Source organism: Seriola lalandi, unplaced genomic scaffold (assembly GCF_002814215.2).
Source record: "Seriola lalandi dorsalis isolate HSWRI2012SDOR001 ecotype SW California unplaced genomic scaffold, Sedor1 jcf7180002054947, whole genome shotgun sequence".
In the NCBI taxonomy this organism is placed as follows: Eukaryota; Metazoa; Chordata; class Actinopteri; order Carangiformes; family Carangidae; genus Seriola; species Seriola lalandi.
In genome coordinates this window covers 22,517-39,887 of record NW_019525498.1, presented here as the reverse complement: position 1 = coordinate 39,887, position 17,371 = coordinate 22,517, and the positions used below count along the sequence as shown (strand labels likewise).

The 17,371-nt window shown below is 42.3% G+C and overlaps 1 protein-coding gene across 1 annotated transcript in view; it reads left to right on the top strand.

The window, feature by feature from the left end:
- Positions 1-17,365, top strand: part of LOC111645226 (cnksr family member 3) — a 30,778-nt gene extending 13,413 nt beyond the window's left edge. Inside the window, exons 2-13 of the mRNA XM_023394332.2 lie at positions 66-229; positions 4,759-4,961; positions 5,783-5,870; positions 8,156-8,197; positions 9,324-9,443; positions 10,013-10,072; positions 10,301-10,369; positions 10,905-11,054; positions 13,681-13,811; positions 13,915-14,081; positions 14,868-14,954; positions 16,102-17,365. Coding sequence (XP_023250100.2) covers positions 66-229; positions 4,759-4,961; positions 5,783-5,870; positions 8,156-8,197; positions 9,324-9,443; positions 10,013-10,072; positions 10,301-10,369; positions 10,905-11,054; positions 13,681-13,811; positions 13,915-14,081; positions 14,868-14,954; positions 16,102-16,412 — 1,592 coding nt within the window. The 3' untranslated portion in view covers positions 16,413-17,365. The remainder of the gene's footprint in view (positions 1-65; positions 230-4,758; positions 4,962-5,782; positions 5,871-8,155; positions 8,198-9,323; positions 9,444-10,012; positions 10,073-10,300; positions 10,370-10,904; positions 11,055-13,680; positions 13,812-13,914; positions 14,082-14,867; positions 14,955-16,101) is intronic.
- Positions 17,366-17,371: the final 6 nt, after the last annotated feature.

Here is a 17,371-nt window from a genome sequence, read left to right as displayed (position 1 = left end):
TTTTCTCTGTCTTTATTCTGCCCCTGGTGTCCCCTCTGAGTGTGTCGTCTCTCTCTGTCCCTCAGGTCTTGACGACAGCCTGCAGCAGTACGTCCCGTCCTTCCAGCAGCAGCTGGTGGACGGGGAGAAGCTGCTCAGGATGTCCCACCAGGAGCTGCTGTCTCTGGGCGTGGCGCGGGTCGGACACCAGGAGCTGGTGCTGGAGGCCGTGGACCTGCTCTGCGCTCTGGTCAGTAACTGTCACTGCATCAACCCTAAGCTTTTCTTTTCACTCTTTATTTAGTTTTAACAGTATATTGTTATTTTTTTCTAAGAATACATTAGACTACACAGACATGCCACTGGCAATTTTACAGTAAAAAACGATTTTATGAAAAGATCGTTTTTAAAATTGTAGTGTTTTCTAGTCAGTACTGTGTATGTCCAACACATCTGTGTATGAATGAATGAAAGTGCTAGTGTTACAGGGATATAAGAACCATGTTGTTATGACACTCTGAGCTTTAATAACATAAAAAAGAAATATATTCATTGGACATTTTTACTCCCGTTGTTCTTTTGCTTACTTATGTTTTGGGGGGATCACGTCAGACATTTTGGACCCAGAGCTCCCATAAGGCCGTGAGTGAGCTCTAGCTTTAGTCCAGTTTTTCAAACCTGTATTTGCACAATGAAAAGTCATGCTGAAATAGCAGTTCACCTTTGATAGACAATAGAATTGTAACCATGGAAACGGACGACTATCGCCAGATGACTGATACTGAAGAAAACATCCAAACGTGAGGATTCTGAGGCAAGAGTACAAACTGTAGGAAAAAGTGGATTTATGGACATTCATCCCAGATGGTTGGATGATGAGTCCTGACTGTGAGAAGGAGTGAGATTTCTGAAACACAGAGCATCACTCTGCACCAAGGTTTCAGCATATTATGTTTGAATCTAACCGACTCTCTGTAACGTCGTCAGTAATGTGCTCACATGTCTGATGAGCTGGTTTATAGTCGCACTGTTGCATCAGCATGTCGACTCCAGGGTGGAGCTCACAGCTCTGTTCACCACATGCTGACATGTCGACAGAAGCTCTGCACCAAACACAAACATCTGTGCTCCGTTACACCCCAGATAAACACAAATACATATTTACAGCCACTTCAGGCGGCGCCACACGCTGGTGACCTCAAGGTGCAGCGAGAGTGAACTGAATCATTAGAGCCGGAAACTAAAGGGACATTCTGCTTTTCTGTCTGTGGACAGAAGCAGTTGATGTTTCTGAGACACGTGGACGTACCAGCATCTGATTCTACAGACTCTATAAGCGGCTCCTTAACTGAAATTGCTAGACATGAAAAATATCAAAGAACATCAGTATTTCTCTGGCAGCTGTTTGACTCTCCTACATCTTTTCTAATTGTGTTAATTAGTTGATTCTGAGCATCCGGCTCCTGAAGTCGCTTCATCTTCATCGCATGGTTTGTGCTGGGCCCCGCTGTCGTGCTAGAGAATGTGCTGATGTAAATAAAACGCACTCTGTTAAATCTTAATCAGATCTGGCAACATGCCTGCAGCTGCTGGGTTTAATCCTTCCACTGTACGTGGAAAAAATACAGCAGACGTTTCTGCAGGAAAAAAAGAAAAAGGATTTTATTTTTCTCTCTTAAAAGTTAAAAAATAAACACTTGAGAAAAGTCGTATTTATGCCATAAATCAAATCAGGGCTCCACGAAAAAGACTGTATTCCTTCAAACTGAAAGAGATGCATTATAATTATGATTTAGTTGATAAACTGTACAAGACTTGAGCCACAAATCTAACCAACTAAATGACCTGAAAACAGTCCATCACAACTTCCTGCCTCTTAAAAAGCTTAAAAAGTTTTGCATTTCAGTTATTGCAATATGAATAAACCCATCATTTTTAATTCAATTAGCCAAGCACGAGCGTTAAGGTGTCTGTGATTGGGCCCCAGGTACTCTCTAATTTGTCATGACAACCATGTGTGTTGGTTGTATCCCTGAGATCTGTTCACTGAACTGTCTGGAGAAATGAGGAGCGCCGGTATCGTCTTTCCAACCAACATACCAAACGTGTGTGTGTGGCAGTGCGAGAGGAGCTCTGTAGTAACCAAACGAAGCAATTAGTGCATCTTCTTTGCTTCAGTCTGTGAATCATGAGATTAGAAATGGTCAATAATAATAACATCATCTTTAATAGAATTAAAAGAACTTTCCCTATTTTGAGAAAATTTCCAATATTGTAAATAAAATAACAGTTGAGGACTTTAACATGCTGCTGTCACAGTTTTGAAATGTTTATTTTACGATCCAGTGTTTGACCTCGTCCGACTCTAGTAAAGTAAAAACATTTCTTTAAACCAACAAACTTCTGGTCTGAAACAGCAGACGTGTTGAACTCCAGACAGAGGTCCTCACTCAGCTGTTTATGAGCTCTGTCGTCTGTGTCACAGTCAAAAGGAGGATTTACAGTCAGTGCCGAGGTTTACTGGTGTAACTCGGCTCAATAGGATCCAGCAGCCGTCTAAATGGAGCCTGACACTGTCTGCTGGGACGAGGGACCACAGACATGACAACTGCTACCACTGTTCAGAGTCGTGTTGTTGAGGCTCGGTTGATCATTTGTTCTCAACTTTACTGCAGTTAAAGTCAGAGAACGTGTTGAATTTAGTTTGTGGATATTTCATTAAAAATGTTTGCACTGTAAAATCCTGGAGGACTCTGGAGACGATGAGACGACGAGTTCATTTCATCTGAGTGAGAAAAAATGTGCTAATGAGCCGAGATAAGTTTGTGTCTGATATGACTCGGCTTGTTGAAAATAAAATGGCGGCGTTATCTTGAAGTGAAGCAGATCAACTTCAGGCTGAATGTTTCTCACTGTCTGTTTACGGACATCAGAGCAGGAAGCAGCATCTAATCCACTTCAGCACAGTCCGTTAGTGGTCCAGACCCTGATCCTCTCTCTCCTCCACTACTGAACTTTTTGAGCCTCAATACTCGAGTCATTTGCTTCATCTCGTACAGTTTCTGTACTTTTTGAATCCAGACTTTGTGTCATAGAGGTTCAGGTTGAACCACTGATGTATAACTGATCTAATTACAGCCCCTATTGGAGTCAAAGCCTGGATTTACAGTGAGAAGGATCTCGGATATATTTGGATCTTTGGGAATCTCAGACCTCTTTAAGATCATCAAACACGTCCTTCATGTATCTGTGTTTTTCTCTGATTTATGCTCATGTTTGAATGTTTATGTCACTGAGGAAATCTTGAAGCTTGAAACCAGGTTTCACCTTTCTCCTTCCACTCTCTTTCCATATTTAAATATCTGTATCAGACTCCTGACTCATTCTAAACCCAAGGTTCACTTATTAGCTTTTTCCTGAGCTTTCAACCCTGTCCCTACAGCCCTCCTCAGCGAATGGAGCCCCTGTCCCCACTAAAAGGATATTTACTGCTGATGCTTTCTGTCCCTGACATAAAGCCTGTTTACTTTCTTTAGTACGGGCTTTTGTTTTTCCAGTGTTGAGAGAAGAGCCTCTTCAGCAGCAGCTCCACTGTTTTCCTGTAAATCTGAATTGAAGGTCAAGTGACGTGTTGTGGATATTTTTTGCGGCGCAGAGCGGAGTTTACTGCTCTCTGGTGTGGAGCAGGAAACAGATGTGACCCGTCTCACCTGTCAGAGAGACCCCCCACCCTTCCCCTGACACACACACACACACACACACACACTTTCAAATGCAGTGTACTGCACGTAGAGGAAAAGCCGTTGCAGTTTTGTTCCAGCAGTTTCCGTTGGTCGTCAGATGATCAGTTTTCCATCGGAGCAGGAGACACTTTCTCTGTCCTGTCCGTCACTGTTTAAACACCACAGGTTTATAATCTGAGTTAAACATTAAAATTACTTCTCATCAGCCTGGATTGTTTTAGAGAAGCTCTGAAAACGGTTACCTGAGGCTCCTCGTTCTGTATGAACTGTCCTGTTGCACCATGATAAACAGGTTTAGTCTTGACCAGACAGTTCTGGTGCTGAAACAGTTAATAATCCAGTAACTGGCATCATTTTTCATGTGACATGCAACAAAACATTCTGTGGATCCAGCTTTTTGTGAAGATTTGCAGCCTTTTGAATATAATTTAATATCTTTGGGTCAGTGTTGCACTGTTGGTTGGACATAACACATTTGAAGACGTCACCTCTGGGAACTTGTGACGGGTATTTATTTGTTATTTTCTGACACTTGATTGATAAAAGTTATTGAAAGAAAAATCCAGATGTTGAAAATCGGTTGCAGCTTTTTATTTTAATCTTATTTGGATGAAGCGAGACTCACATGTGATTGGACTCCTGACTCTCTTCTCCTCTCAGGCTGAGAGCGTGTTGCCTCTGACATGATGTCAGGGTTGAGCTAAAACATGATTTTAACTCGCTCTCGGGTGATAGATGTTTTTTTGGCTTTTTTTTTTTTACAGTGCAGTGAGTCGACAGGTGGAATGTCAGTTTGGCTGCGGATGTTTTTTTTGGCTCTGAGCGTCACAACGCTTCGAACATCTGATTTGCCTGAGGCGAGCCAGAGTGTCACACCGTCAGCTGACCAAAAATCAATTACAGATCTTGTTCACATTGATTTGATCACCTAAAGTTATTGATGAGTTTGGAAAAGTGTGATGATTTAATGACCTAGTTTCTAGATTCTTGTAATGACGAATCATTCTTGTGAACCTTTCTTTTACGCCTTTAACAGAACTACGGCTTGGAGTCGGATCACCTGAAGACTCTGGTGGGGAAGATGAGAACGGCGCACCACAACCTGAGCAGCGCCGTGTCACAGCGCAGGAAGAACCCCGCCTACCACAACAAGAACTCCCATCAGCCCTCCAACGAGTTCCTGACCGCCGTGGTCGAGCTGATCGCAGCCGCCAAAAGTCTGCTGGCCTGGCTGGACAGGTGGGTGTCAACACATGCGTATATACAAACTCATGCTCTGATTGGACAGTGAGGACACACACTTTCTCTTTCATACACACAACTATAAACTGCGGTTTTTGTGCCATGAAAGACCTGAGGGAATTTTACGGTTGACTCTGGGTTTAAGAGAAAAAGAGAAGCGTGTAAAGATTCTCTCTCTCTCTCTCACTCACTCACTCACTCACTCACTCACTCACTCACTCTCTCACTCTCTCATTCACACACACACAGTTATTAGTGCGGGTCCTTGTTCACATGTGTGGCGTCTGTCAGCTGTTGGTGTGTGTGTCTCTCCTGCCTTCAGGATTTTCTCAGCTTGTATCAGCTTGAAGAACATTCCTGCTTCACTGTAGCTGGTACACACGAACACTGACACCCAGAACACACCTGACAAAAAACACCTCGGGTCGAAGTTCAACAGCATCTTAATGAACCTGAATCATGTAAATCAGATTAGTTTCAGCTTTAGGATCTGAAGTTAATAAAAAACACCTTATATCAGCTGAAACATTAATTAGTGTAAATTTAATAAATGTTTACAACCTGCTTCTGTTTTTAAATGATATGAATGAAAGTGACACACTGAGATCATCCGATTATTTCACCAGAGAAGATTTACAGTGTCACTCTGTTGGTCCCAGTCGTGTCGCAGAGTGATGCTTCTTCCTCTGACAGATGATCTTTGACGAGTACAGTCACCGGCCTGCAGACGGCACATTAACCAGACAACTGCTTCTTCATGGGCTCACTACAGGTCGTCCTACTGTAGCAGTAACATCACAGATATCCTCTCTCTGCAGGACTCCTCTGACGAGCGCCAACGACTTCACCTCCACCAAGAGCAGAATCATCCAGCTGTGTCTGGAGCTCACCTCCACCGTGCAGAAGGTCAGTGAGACCCTCTCTCATTATTTAACCAGGGAACATTCAGGATCATCAGACGTTTTCTGTGTGAAGCTACTGTTGTTTAACTGGACAAATACTGGGATGGAAAAAGTCAAACTTCTCATGTCATGACCTCTGACTGTTTATTTGTCCAGCTTTGATGATGATGGTGATGATGATGCATCAGATAACAGAAGTTTACATGTACAGGCTCCTTCTGATGAAGATTCTCTTTGAGATATCACTGTCACCGAAACAAGAGTTTTTCATTTGAACTCTTTGTTAAACTTTACATTTAAAATTGGCTTTTGAATTATTTTATACACATTTCCCAGAATTCAGTCTGAATTTAAATGAAAGCACAAGAGGTTCAGCTCCGATGGAACCAGTTCAATGACAGTGGAAAATATCAAACCATGATCTTAATACAATCTTCCTTCATGTTTGTCTTGCTGTTAAATCCCAGAGCGTAGTTTTAATCAGTAAAATGTTCAATGTTGATGCTTCAGTCCAGAGCAGATCTGAGTGCAGGTGTTAATGTTGACTCTAACCCCCACCCCCCCCACCCCCCCGAGTCTCCGAGTCCCTGCTGACACGCATGTACATGCAATCACACACTGTGGCTGCTGTGGAAAAGAAAACATTACGGAGACGGAGGACCTGCTGAAAGAAGCTGCTTTTAACACCCGTGAAGTGACAGTTGTTGTGAATGAGCCATTGTTAGAAACGTGTGCAGTACATGAGATTCTCTGAGAGCTCAGTCAGACTTACTGATTAAACCTCCAGATGAGAGAATCATCACTCATCGTCTAAAACCTTCAGGACCAGATCATCGGGACGGGATCTGATAAAGATGTTTCCACCAAAGCAGATCTCCACTACAAAAAATGTTCTTATCGTGCACAAATCCAATGAAAATACCAACAATGTTCATTCTTTTCCCAACACTTTGACTTTGGCTGCAAGTTTCAGTTGCTCACTGTAGTTTTTATCAAGCAGCATTTGTTTGGGACTATTTTCAGTAGCGGATTAATCCACATTTGGTGCTGTAGTGAGTATTTGTGGCAGCATGTTTGTTAATTAAAGGAGCACAAATTATTATTTTTTCTCCATCTAACGATTAATTAAATTATTCGGTCAATTAGTTGCTTAATGATGGAAGGATATGAGCGACTTTTTGATTGTCCATCTTCAGACGTTCACCTGTGTGTTTCAATCCCATCAGTCCAGTTTCAATGAATGAAAACCCCTGAAAATAAATCAGAAGGCTCTAACGGCACCAGAATACCTGATTCAGTGTTATCACTGAGAGAAGCTCAGGTGAATCTTGAGTTTGTTGCAGGACTCACAGCTGAGGTTGTTGCCGTGCAGCTGGATGTTTTGTGTAGCCTGTCACCTCCCTGCATGTGACTGCAGAGCTTTGTGCTGCGTTGAGGCGTCGCCCCGCCGTGCCGTCGTGCAATCATCCTGTCAGCCTGTTTACAGGGAGCTGTTATTTCACCGACCGCAGGAGGAATCCTCTCGGTGTCTCTGCGAGGCGTTTGCGGTCCCTCCCTCTGGTTTCTCTCTCCTGTGGGCTGTCATTTCTCAAATATTTGTTTTCCCGCTGATTCCTTTCTCTTTTCTTTTCCTCCCATCCCATCTCTGCGATGCATCTCTTATTATGCCTTTGGCAAAAGCTGATTGATATGCAAACGTGTTGTCTGTGTTTTTATTTAAGACTAGAGAGTGTTCAGCATTGTATTGTTTAAATGTTTGCATGAGATTCATAGATATTTACATTTGTGAAAAATCATGTCGTTGGATATCTGGAGAATCTGTTGGAAACTCTGGGACTAGAATCAAAGTCTCTGTCATGTTGAATGGTGCAGCTTTTATTTATAAAGAGGAAGTAGAGAAGAGTCTGTGGATGACTCGTGACAACAAAGAGTTTCCTCATGTGACTTTCTTTTCCTCATTTTCATGGATAATTTGCTGTGGTCAGTCTTTTGTCAGCTGTCCCTGCTCGTTGTCACATCCCTCTTCAGAATAAAAGCACAAAACAAAGGGAAATATCTTCTGCTTCAGTGAGTTTAAAAAGTAAAGGTCAAAAACTGGAAATAAACTGTTAAATTTGCTATAAAGAACATTTTATTAATTTATCTATAACTAAAAATAGTGATTTAAAAAATCAGTCACCTTATTTGACATACAGATGTTTTTTAATAAAAATGCAGATGTTTGAAATGTGTTATCTTTGCAGTGTGACGTCCATCAGTCAGTCAGTGTGTCTGTCTCTGTAATTACAGGACTGCACTGTTTATGAGATGGAGGAGAAGATTCTGGAAGTGGTGAGTGCTGCTGCTTCTCTTTGCACAAAGATGCTAATCTGAAGCATGTGAACACACACACACACACACACACACACACACAGAGTCAGTGAACACATTTCCTTTTGCCATCCTGTAGAGAGTGTGTGTGCAGGTCTGTTTATTCAGCTCAGGAACGTCCACTTCTTGTGTGAGATAACACTTGTTGGTTGTTCTGGTTTCCCCACAAACAACTGATGTTCAGTCACTTTCTAATTTGACCTCATCACCTCAGGTTTTAGTTCAGTTGTTCAAACTCCAGATGAACAACATTAAAAGCTGTGACTCGTGTAGAGGCGTAACTGTGAAAGAGTTTGTTTTAACCTGGACAAACAGAAAAGACGGAGGAGGAAAACACTGCAGATAAAGATAAAGCAGACAATCAAAAAACAGACACACACATAGTGTTGTTTAAAGCTTTGAAAACCAGGCAGATTGTGTCAGTCATGTAAAAAAATTTATAAATTCTTCTCTGCCCCAGAGACAAACTTGATGTTAAGTAATAAAACTCACCAAACGTAACGAAGCAGATCAATAGAAGGAGGAGGAGCAGGACTTATTAATGTTCCAGAAGAGCTTGTTTTCCTGGTTTACTGGTAATTTCCTGCCCGTAAACATGTTCCTGATCAACCTCCCTGATTCCCATGACCTCACAGCTGCTGTTGTGCTCCAGGCGTCAGTGTCTAGTCAGTGTAATGACGATAAAAAACAGTGTTCAGGCTCCTGAAACTACAGCGCTGCAACATTGTCAATTATTCTATTATTCTATATTATTAACATAAATAAAATTAACCATATCATCAAAACAGAATCCCAGAAAATAACAACTTCAAAAATGACGAGATATGTTGAAAGTACGACTTAAATCACAAATAAACATGAAATAAATTTAAATTTAAATAAACATGAGTACAACCAAGACGTCATCCAGGGACCAAAGAATGAAGCATAAACTACAGTCGAAGCTTCATCTACTGAAATTCTCTGATTTTTGACTTTTTAAAATTTCCCTCCAACTGTTTGTGTCTGACGTCTCCCTGAGGCTGTGAAACCTGCAGCGTACAAATGAGTCTGAAGAGTTTTTATTTTTCTTGTGTGTGTGTTTCAGTCACGAGCTCTAAACGGTATCTGTGAGAAGACGGTCCAGGTGACCTCTGACCCCTCAAAGAGCGAGATGGCCTGTCTGGAGGAGGTCCACATCACCAACATCAAGCCTGGGGAGGGACTGGTGAGTTCAGATCAATATGGATTTAACAGAACAAACAAACAGTCAGGACAGATGGCGGCAGGGAGGGGGGAGCTACTCACAGAAGTAATCCATTACTAATAATCAATCACATCGCTCATACTTACATAATTTTTTAATTTTTAAATGCTGAGTTTGTTGTTAGCTCTGAGTTCTGACAGATAAAGAGCCAAAGGGACAGAAACACATTCATTTAGATAAGTGATAAAAAGGCAGAAAATAAAAGATCAAATACAAATAGAGGACAAACGTCTTTGTTTACGCTCAGGCCGTATCAGTGGGACACCGCCATCACTTAACTACCAACTGCTGTAAAAAGAAAACCCACATTTTAACCCCGAGTTCCCCCGAGAAACACTAACAGGTACTTTACTGCTGCACCATGAACCACAATCAGCACGGAGCAGAAAACAGAAACAGACGCAGGTCCAGAAAGGAAAAACCCTGAAACCACCACTGTAACGAGGAATTACAGAGAAACCACAGGGGACGTATTTATACAGAGGATTCATATACACGTTCTCAAACACTGAGTCTGTTTCATCTCCCAGGGGATTTACATCAAGTCCACGTACGACGGGCTTCACGTCATCACAGGAACAACGGAGAACGTGAGTGTTGCTGCTTCTGTCTCTCAGCTGCTGTGTTGTTTTAGACATTTAGTTTCGCTCTGGTCCTAAAAGTCATGTAAACGATTTCGAGTTTGTTTTGGTGGAAACAGTAGGAGATATGTTCTGAACTGACCTGTATTGACCTTCCAGTCTTTGCTGTGTTTGATCCGTCTCTTCAGTTTCACCCTCTAACACGAGTCAAACACTGTGTCTCTGTCTGCTGCTCAGTCTCCTGCAGATAAAACCCAGAGGATTCACGCTGGAGACGAAGTCATTCAGGTCAACAAACAGACTGTGGTGAGTTCAAAGTCTAAAGGAAGAGTTCCACCTTTTGGGAAATCTGCTTATTTATGATCTTATCAAGGTTTAGATGGCAAGATTGATACAGCTCTCATGTCTTGAACCAGGTTGGCGTAGCTTAGCATAAAGCCTGGAAACAGAGGGAAACAGCTAGCCTTAAAAATATCCACCTACCATCACGTCTAAAACTCCCTGATTAACACGTCATGTCTTTGTTTTATCTGTACGAGGATTCAAGTATGAAAACATTTGGTTTTGTCGTGTGCCGAACTGTTTTTTCTTACCACTGAGTTGTTTTAGTTAGAGAGTAAACAAAGAAAACTCTTACTTAATGTACAGACATGAGAATGTCTCATCTAACTCTGAACTCTTCCTTTAAATGTACCTGTGTTGTGTTATGTGCTTTTTGGTGGCTGTTAAATTACAATTATATTTATTAGGAGAGAAATTTTAAAGTCTTACTTCAGACTAGTGCCCTCTACAGGCTGCAGCATTTATAACAGCTCAGTGCTCTGCCCTGTGATTGGTCCAGGTGGGCTGGCAGCTGAAGCACCTGGTGGAGAAGTTGAGGGCGGAGACTGGAAGCGTCGCCCTGGTGGTGAAGAAGAGGCCGTCCGGAGTCTCCGGCGGTTTCGCACCTGCTCCTCTGAAAAACCTGCGCTGGAGACCGCCGCTCGTACAGGTAGCTGACTCAGCACCTGGACTGTGGGTTCTTCTTCCTTCATTGTTTTTTTTATTTTTTCTGGGTTTGACAGTAAAATGGAGGAATTCTGTTCTGTTTGGCTGAAGGTTGTGATGTCTGGAGCTTCTGTGCAGCACTTGAATGCACCACAAAGACACACAAACAACCTGAAATCTGTTTGTTTCTTTTTTATTTTACTCACTCACTCTAAACATTAATGATCACAGGTATTTGGACCTGACCTCCCAAAATGCATCATGTCAGGACTCAGAACTATTAGCACAAAAGAAGAACTCCATCAGTATCAGTATAGAGTAGAATGCGACTTTATTTTCCACCAAAGAGAAAATGTATTTATTTCTTTTATTTATTTGGATCCTTATTAGCCACTACCAAAGTAGCAACTACTGTTCCTGCGGCCCGTTCAAGTAAAACTTTACAATAATAACAACAGTGACAAGTTCCCACTTAATCTAAAGTAAAAGTCAAACATTTGATACAGCTCAGAAATCAATAATGCCACTAAAGAATGGTCTTCAAACTAAAACATAAAAGAAGCATAAGACCGTATAATATTTTGAAAGAATATTGTAACTTCACAGTTTTAAAAGTAAAGAAAACCTTAAAATCCATAATTGTGCCAATGCTTAATGCAGGTGCCAGGTTATGAAATGTATCATTAACTTCTGACCCGTATGGGATTAACTCTGATTTTACTTTGTTGAGTTGGAGGTAATCATTAGAGCAACATCTGGTTTACGGATCAGTAAAGTTGCCTCTTTGGTATAAAAAGAAGAGGCGGCAGGAATAAAGGAAGAGAACTACTCTACTTCTCAGGGTGGGCGTAGTCGCAGAGGACGAGACACCCAGTCTGCTGCTGCGCCGAGGTGTGTGGGTGAACAATGGATCCCTTCTTCTCTTTTCCTGGAATAAAAATAAAAAGCAGATAGGAAACCCTCCAAACATCGGGCTGTGTTGATGTCAGACCTCTGTGGAAGATGACTCATGTGTTACTTCACAATGTGACAATTCTGAATTCACCACGACGCCTTCAGGGGCTTTGTGTCGACTGAGGTCCAGGATGTGTGTGTGGAGGGGAGATAGGCTCCATGAGTTCAGTCTCTAATCTGGGTCTGTCCAAACAGATCTGAGGTCAGTCTGTCTGTACGTCACCGTCACTCCCAGCATTCAGTTCAAAGGTCATCAGCGCCTACATCTCCCCCTGTACTCAACTCAACTTTTTCACTGTACATTCATTAAACAATTATTTTTAATCTGTCATTTAGTGTAGAGAACGTTAGAATGTTTAGTGCTGAATGATTGGTCTTTATTGATCAATCAGTTTGCTTCTCATATGTGAAGATCTGCTGCTTTTATTCATTTTACATCATTGTTGTATTGTTTGTTTGTGTTTGGAGTTGTGGCCCTAAAATTGACAATATCCCATCACACAAGTGAACAGAGTCCAAAGTGAACTCTGCAAACTGAAAGGCGAGAAAACATTTGACAAATTACTTAAGCAATCCATTTATATTTATTTTTGAATACACTTGTCATCTTATTTATTTTTATGTTTCCAGAGTTCTGACTCTTGTTTCTGTTTTTATTTTTAAATCTCAAAAAGGATTTTTATTAGGACTATTATTAATATATAATCTGAATTGTAGGGTTTTCTTCTCAAACAGAATATAAAATGGTTTTATTCTACATTTTTGTTTTTGTCAGGAAATTCCATGAAAAGTCCGACACCGTCTGACTTCCCTGCGTGTTGCACTCAACACAGGACCACTGCAAGATAAACATCTCACACATATAGATTTATTTTAATGGGGAAGTATTTTCCTCAAACAGCTGATGACTGTAGTTTTTACTAAACGTTACTCAAACAGAAGGAAGTGGTGCATTTGTTTGGGGCTTTTTTCTGCGGCGGATTAATCCACATTCGGGGCTCTTATTTGTGGTGTGTGTGGGAGTCAAAATAAACTACAGTGTGTGTTCATGATGATGAAGGAACATGTCATCCAGTGTAACAGTGAGACTCACTGATGCTTCTGAACAACAGTGCAGCTCTGTGGCTCAGAGGAATCACAATCGTCAGGCTGTGATACACACAGAGACATTTATTGTTGGTTTTGGTCTTTTGGGGGATTTTTGATGAAATGAAAAGAATAAATCACCAAACTGATCTTTAAGTGGAAACTAGAATTGGCCTCAAATCAGCAGATGTTTTTTTTGCTGCGTCTCAAACTCCTTCAGGCGTGTTTTTCCAACACAGACGAGGCAGAAAAGGAGCTGAGAGAATTTCCTGTGTTTATGGAGGAGAGGAAGGAAGGAGAAGAGCTTCGTCTGCTGTTTCTCCTTCTGAGCTGGAACGTCTTACTGTTGTTTTCTCATAAACACCTCCACCTCCTCCTCCTCCTCTGCCGCTGCTGTTCGCTGTGTCACAGAACTGATTAGACGTAGTTAAAGCAGAAAATATAATGTGTTGTTAGTTTCAAATACTTTTGTTTCCATAATCAAAGAACGAGTATTTTCTATTTAAAGAAGCTGGACATGTAAAAGGATGTGTGGTCATTCAAATGAAAAGCAGCAGCTGTCCTTCAGTAACGTCTTTCTCTTCTCTCAGACGTCTCAGGGAGCTCCAGGTCTCTACAGATCTCGACAGCCAGAAACCTCAGACGCTCCGGGGAAGAAAGGGAGAACAACCATCTTAGATTTGTACATCCCTCCTCCCCCTGCAGCGCCGTACGTCCCGCTGTGAGTACCACCGTTTATTTCAACGCAGTTCATCCTCCTGAACACCATGCATGTACACTGATATACAGCATGTTATCTTATATTCCTGGCGTCCTCTCTGCAGAGACGGGAACATGAACGTGTCTCCAGGTGTGAAACTGAGGCCCAAGTCTCCGAACTCGTGTCTGGACTCAGACGTGCGGCGACGCTTCACTGTGGCAGACGACAACAGGACGCCAGAACTCCCCCAGCCGGTCCCCGTCCGCCTCCGACAGCGCTCCTCCACACGCTGTGAGTGCACACACACACACACACACACACACACACACACACACACACACACACACAAAGTTCCAAACTAGAATAAAGAAGATCCTAACTAACGACTGAAAAATTTAAAAGTTTTTAAAAGTTATTGTTTTTTTATGAACCCTGGCGCGATGAGGAGCATCACAGCAGCTGACTGAGTGTGAGCAGGTCTTAACTTCCAGCACTAAAATCCATCGTCAGTCAGAGTTGGACTGTAGAGTTTAGGAGTCAGAAAGTTCAGACTGACACAGCTCTTACTCTTTCTGTGAATTCAGCCCTGAACAAATGAGATGGAGACAGTTTGATCAGTTTCTACACAGGCATGTGTAAATATGTCTCGGTTTTCATGTCCCGTGTTGCTCTGAATCAGGTTTCTGTGCTTTGTCATTATGTGAGTGTGACCGCCGTGACCTGAACGAGAACACAGAGCGAGCTGCGTGGATTATATTGAACGAGTGATGCAGCACAAACATGTTTTTGATGAGAAATAAAGATACATCTGAAAGATCCTCTTGTCTGCACGTCAAGTGACTCCACATGTTCTGTCCCAGAGGCAGAGACGCTCTGCTCTGATTCAGCTTCTTAAAGAGACGATCTAAATGTTTTTAAATGACGCACTTTCAGAGTTCAGAGATGGATACCTCTCTCCTGTCTGTGTGGTAAATCTGATTTTATTATCACCTCTGTTGGTGCCTGTGGCTCCTGCAGCTGCTGTAAGCACATGAAAACAAAATGAAGTGTTTTATTAGTCTGAATATTTTCCTGCAGGTAAACCTCGGCCCGTCTCCATGCCGGCGGAGGCGTTCTCAGGCGTGTCTGACCGCTCCTCCAGGTCCAGAGCTCAGGGAAGGAAAGGTAAGCTCTAACTGTCCGGCTGAAAACCAGACGCAGCTCAGCGCCTGTAATCTGAGCGTTATCAGTAATGGCCGCCGTCTGCCTCATTAACAGCCAAGGATCGACTGTGGCGTGGCGAGCTGCGTGCTCTGAATTTTTACCTGGCCGATCATTAACCTTGAGAGCTGATGCTGATTCACAGTCACAGCTCAATGTTGTTCTTAAAGCACTTCACCTTGAGGACCAGACTGTGTGTCTGAGTGTGTGTGTGTCGGACGTTTGTCCACGATAACAGGCTGTTAATGGAGGTTGAAGTCAGAGCAGTTAAATAAAGTCACATTAAGACGGTGGACGGTTTTCCACTGACGCTGAAAAGAGTCTAACAATAGAACTGACGGGACAAACAGCTGAGACAGGTTTTATATCGAGTCAGTTACAGGAGACTTTATATTTAAAACAGTCACATTTCAGCACAACAATAATATGTCTGTTTCTACTCATTTCTGTTTGTGGTAGCAACTTTTTTTTTGTAACATAAATCCTTTGGTTCTTGTAATTTCTTGAATGAAGTCACATGATCTTTAAAAGGAATCAGGTCACTCAGTTTGTTGAAAGTTAAAAACCAATGAGATAAAATAAGAAAAGAAGTAGGAATCATCTCATGGCTCAAGGTTTATGAATGAACAAAACAAGTCGAACGTCCCTGTAGCTCAGTTACAATCCTGATGTTCTCATTTAATTTATGTAAAGTGCTTCAGCCATTGTTGTTCCTCCTCTCTGTCTTTACCTGTTGCTGTGAGCTCCTGTCATGTGGCTTCTCACCTCACTTTGACGTCACAACCAGCTTGTATAATAATTTGTTGTGATTGAAATATAAATACAGTGATTTATAATTTTGAATTTACAGTGTTCACTGGGAGAAAAGTAGATTATTTCATATTTCGAGTTTCAGACTTCCCTCTCAGCTTCCTGTTACTGATGTTTTCACACTCAACAACTTTATGACTTGCAGGTGAGGTAACAGAATCATGGAGTGTGTCTTTAAAGTGAAACGTATAGAGAAGTTAAACCTGTAGAGAGTTGTTCCAGTGAAGGACAGAGGCATCGTTCAGCTGTCAGACTGCAGAAGACTTGTTGACTCCTTGTTCCCGCCGTGTCTCCTGAACAGGGCGGGACGTCCTCCACAGGTACCTGAGTAATGAGGGCATCAGCACCATCACGGAGGAGGAGCAGTGTTACCCTCTGCCGTACCGAGGACACCCGTCCATCCGCGGTGTCGACCACATCAGAGGCAGCCAGTGCTTCATCAACGCCGACCTGCACAACAGCGCCACCATCCCTTACCAGGAAGCGGCGTCCAAAAAGTCGGCTCCCTCCTCCACCACCACCGCCGCCGCTCCTCCTCCTCAGGCTGTAAACAAACAGTCCACCTCGCTGCTCGGCGGTTGGCTGGCTCGTCTCCGGCTGCTCAGCCACTGACAGAGGAAAAACACGGTTTAAATCTTAGAGACAAATTACTCTCAATGTCAATGATGTCATTTCTCTTTGGTGAAGCTGGGATTCAGCTCAACAAAGAATTTTAAAAGTGAGTTCTAGGTTGAATCAAAGATCTTATGATGGAGGAGGACAGAAGGAAAGACAAGAAAACTGCAGCATCACACCAGCACTGAGCAGGTTTTGCAGATATTTAGTGAGAATATTATGATCTAATCTCCACTGACCAGGTGTAGCTGTGATGAGGGGACTGACAGCTGTTCACTCTGATTTCTGCTTTTAAAGAGCAACAAAACAACCCTGAAAATCTGGTTTCTGTTGACCTCCCGTGGTTTAACTTGGCGCTCCAGGACACTGTGACATCACTGCTGGCTGTGGTCAGAGGTGAAGCAGAACTGAAACACTTTTCAGCCTGGTGATTTTAAAATAACATTTTTGAAGTATCTGCAAAACTAATGACATTCCCATCAGAGCAGCATTCTGTCTAAATATAACCTCACTGGGCTGATGGTGTGACTGTAAACTGCCAACTGAGATCCAGTTCTCTGGCCGCTGCAGGTCACCTGGTCAATCAACAGACTGAATGAAAACATGGACATAACAACTTAAAGCCTAAAGTCTGAGTTCACCACCTGCTGCATCTGTGTCAGTCACTGGAGCCTGAGTGTGACGGGTTCAGATGATCAGGACAAACAATCTGGATCGTACCTCTCTCTTTACGCCTTAAAGACTTTTAGCTGCTGAAACCATCTTGTATTGGCTTTTAAAAAGAGCTCATAAAAGTATTCAGACAACTCTACTTCAGTTACGTCTTTGACAGCTGCGTCAAAGAAATATGGTGATATTTCTACCTGTTTGAATATCCACACACATCAAACTCAAGGCAAAACACTTGAGAAACAGTTAAAATTCTGCTTGAGAAAATGGTTTTACTTTTTTGTTTC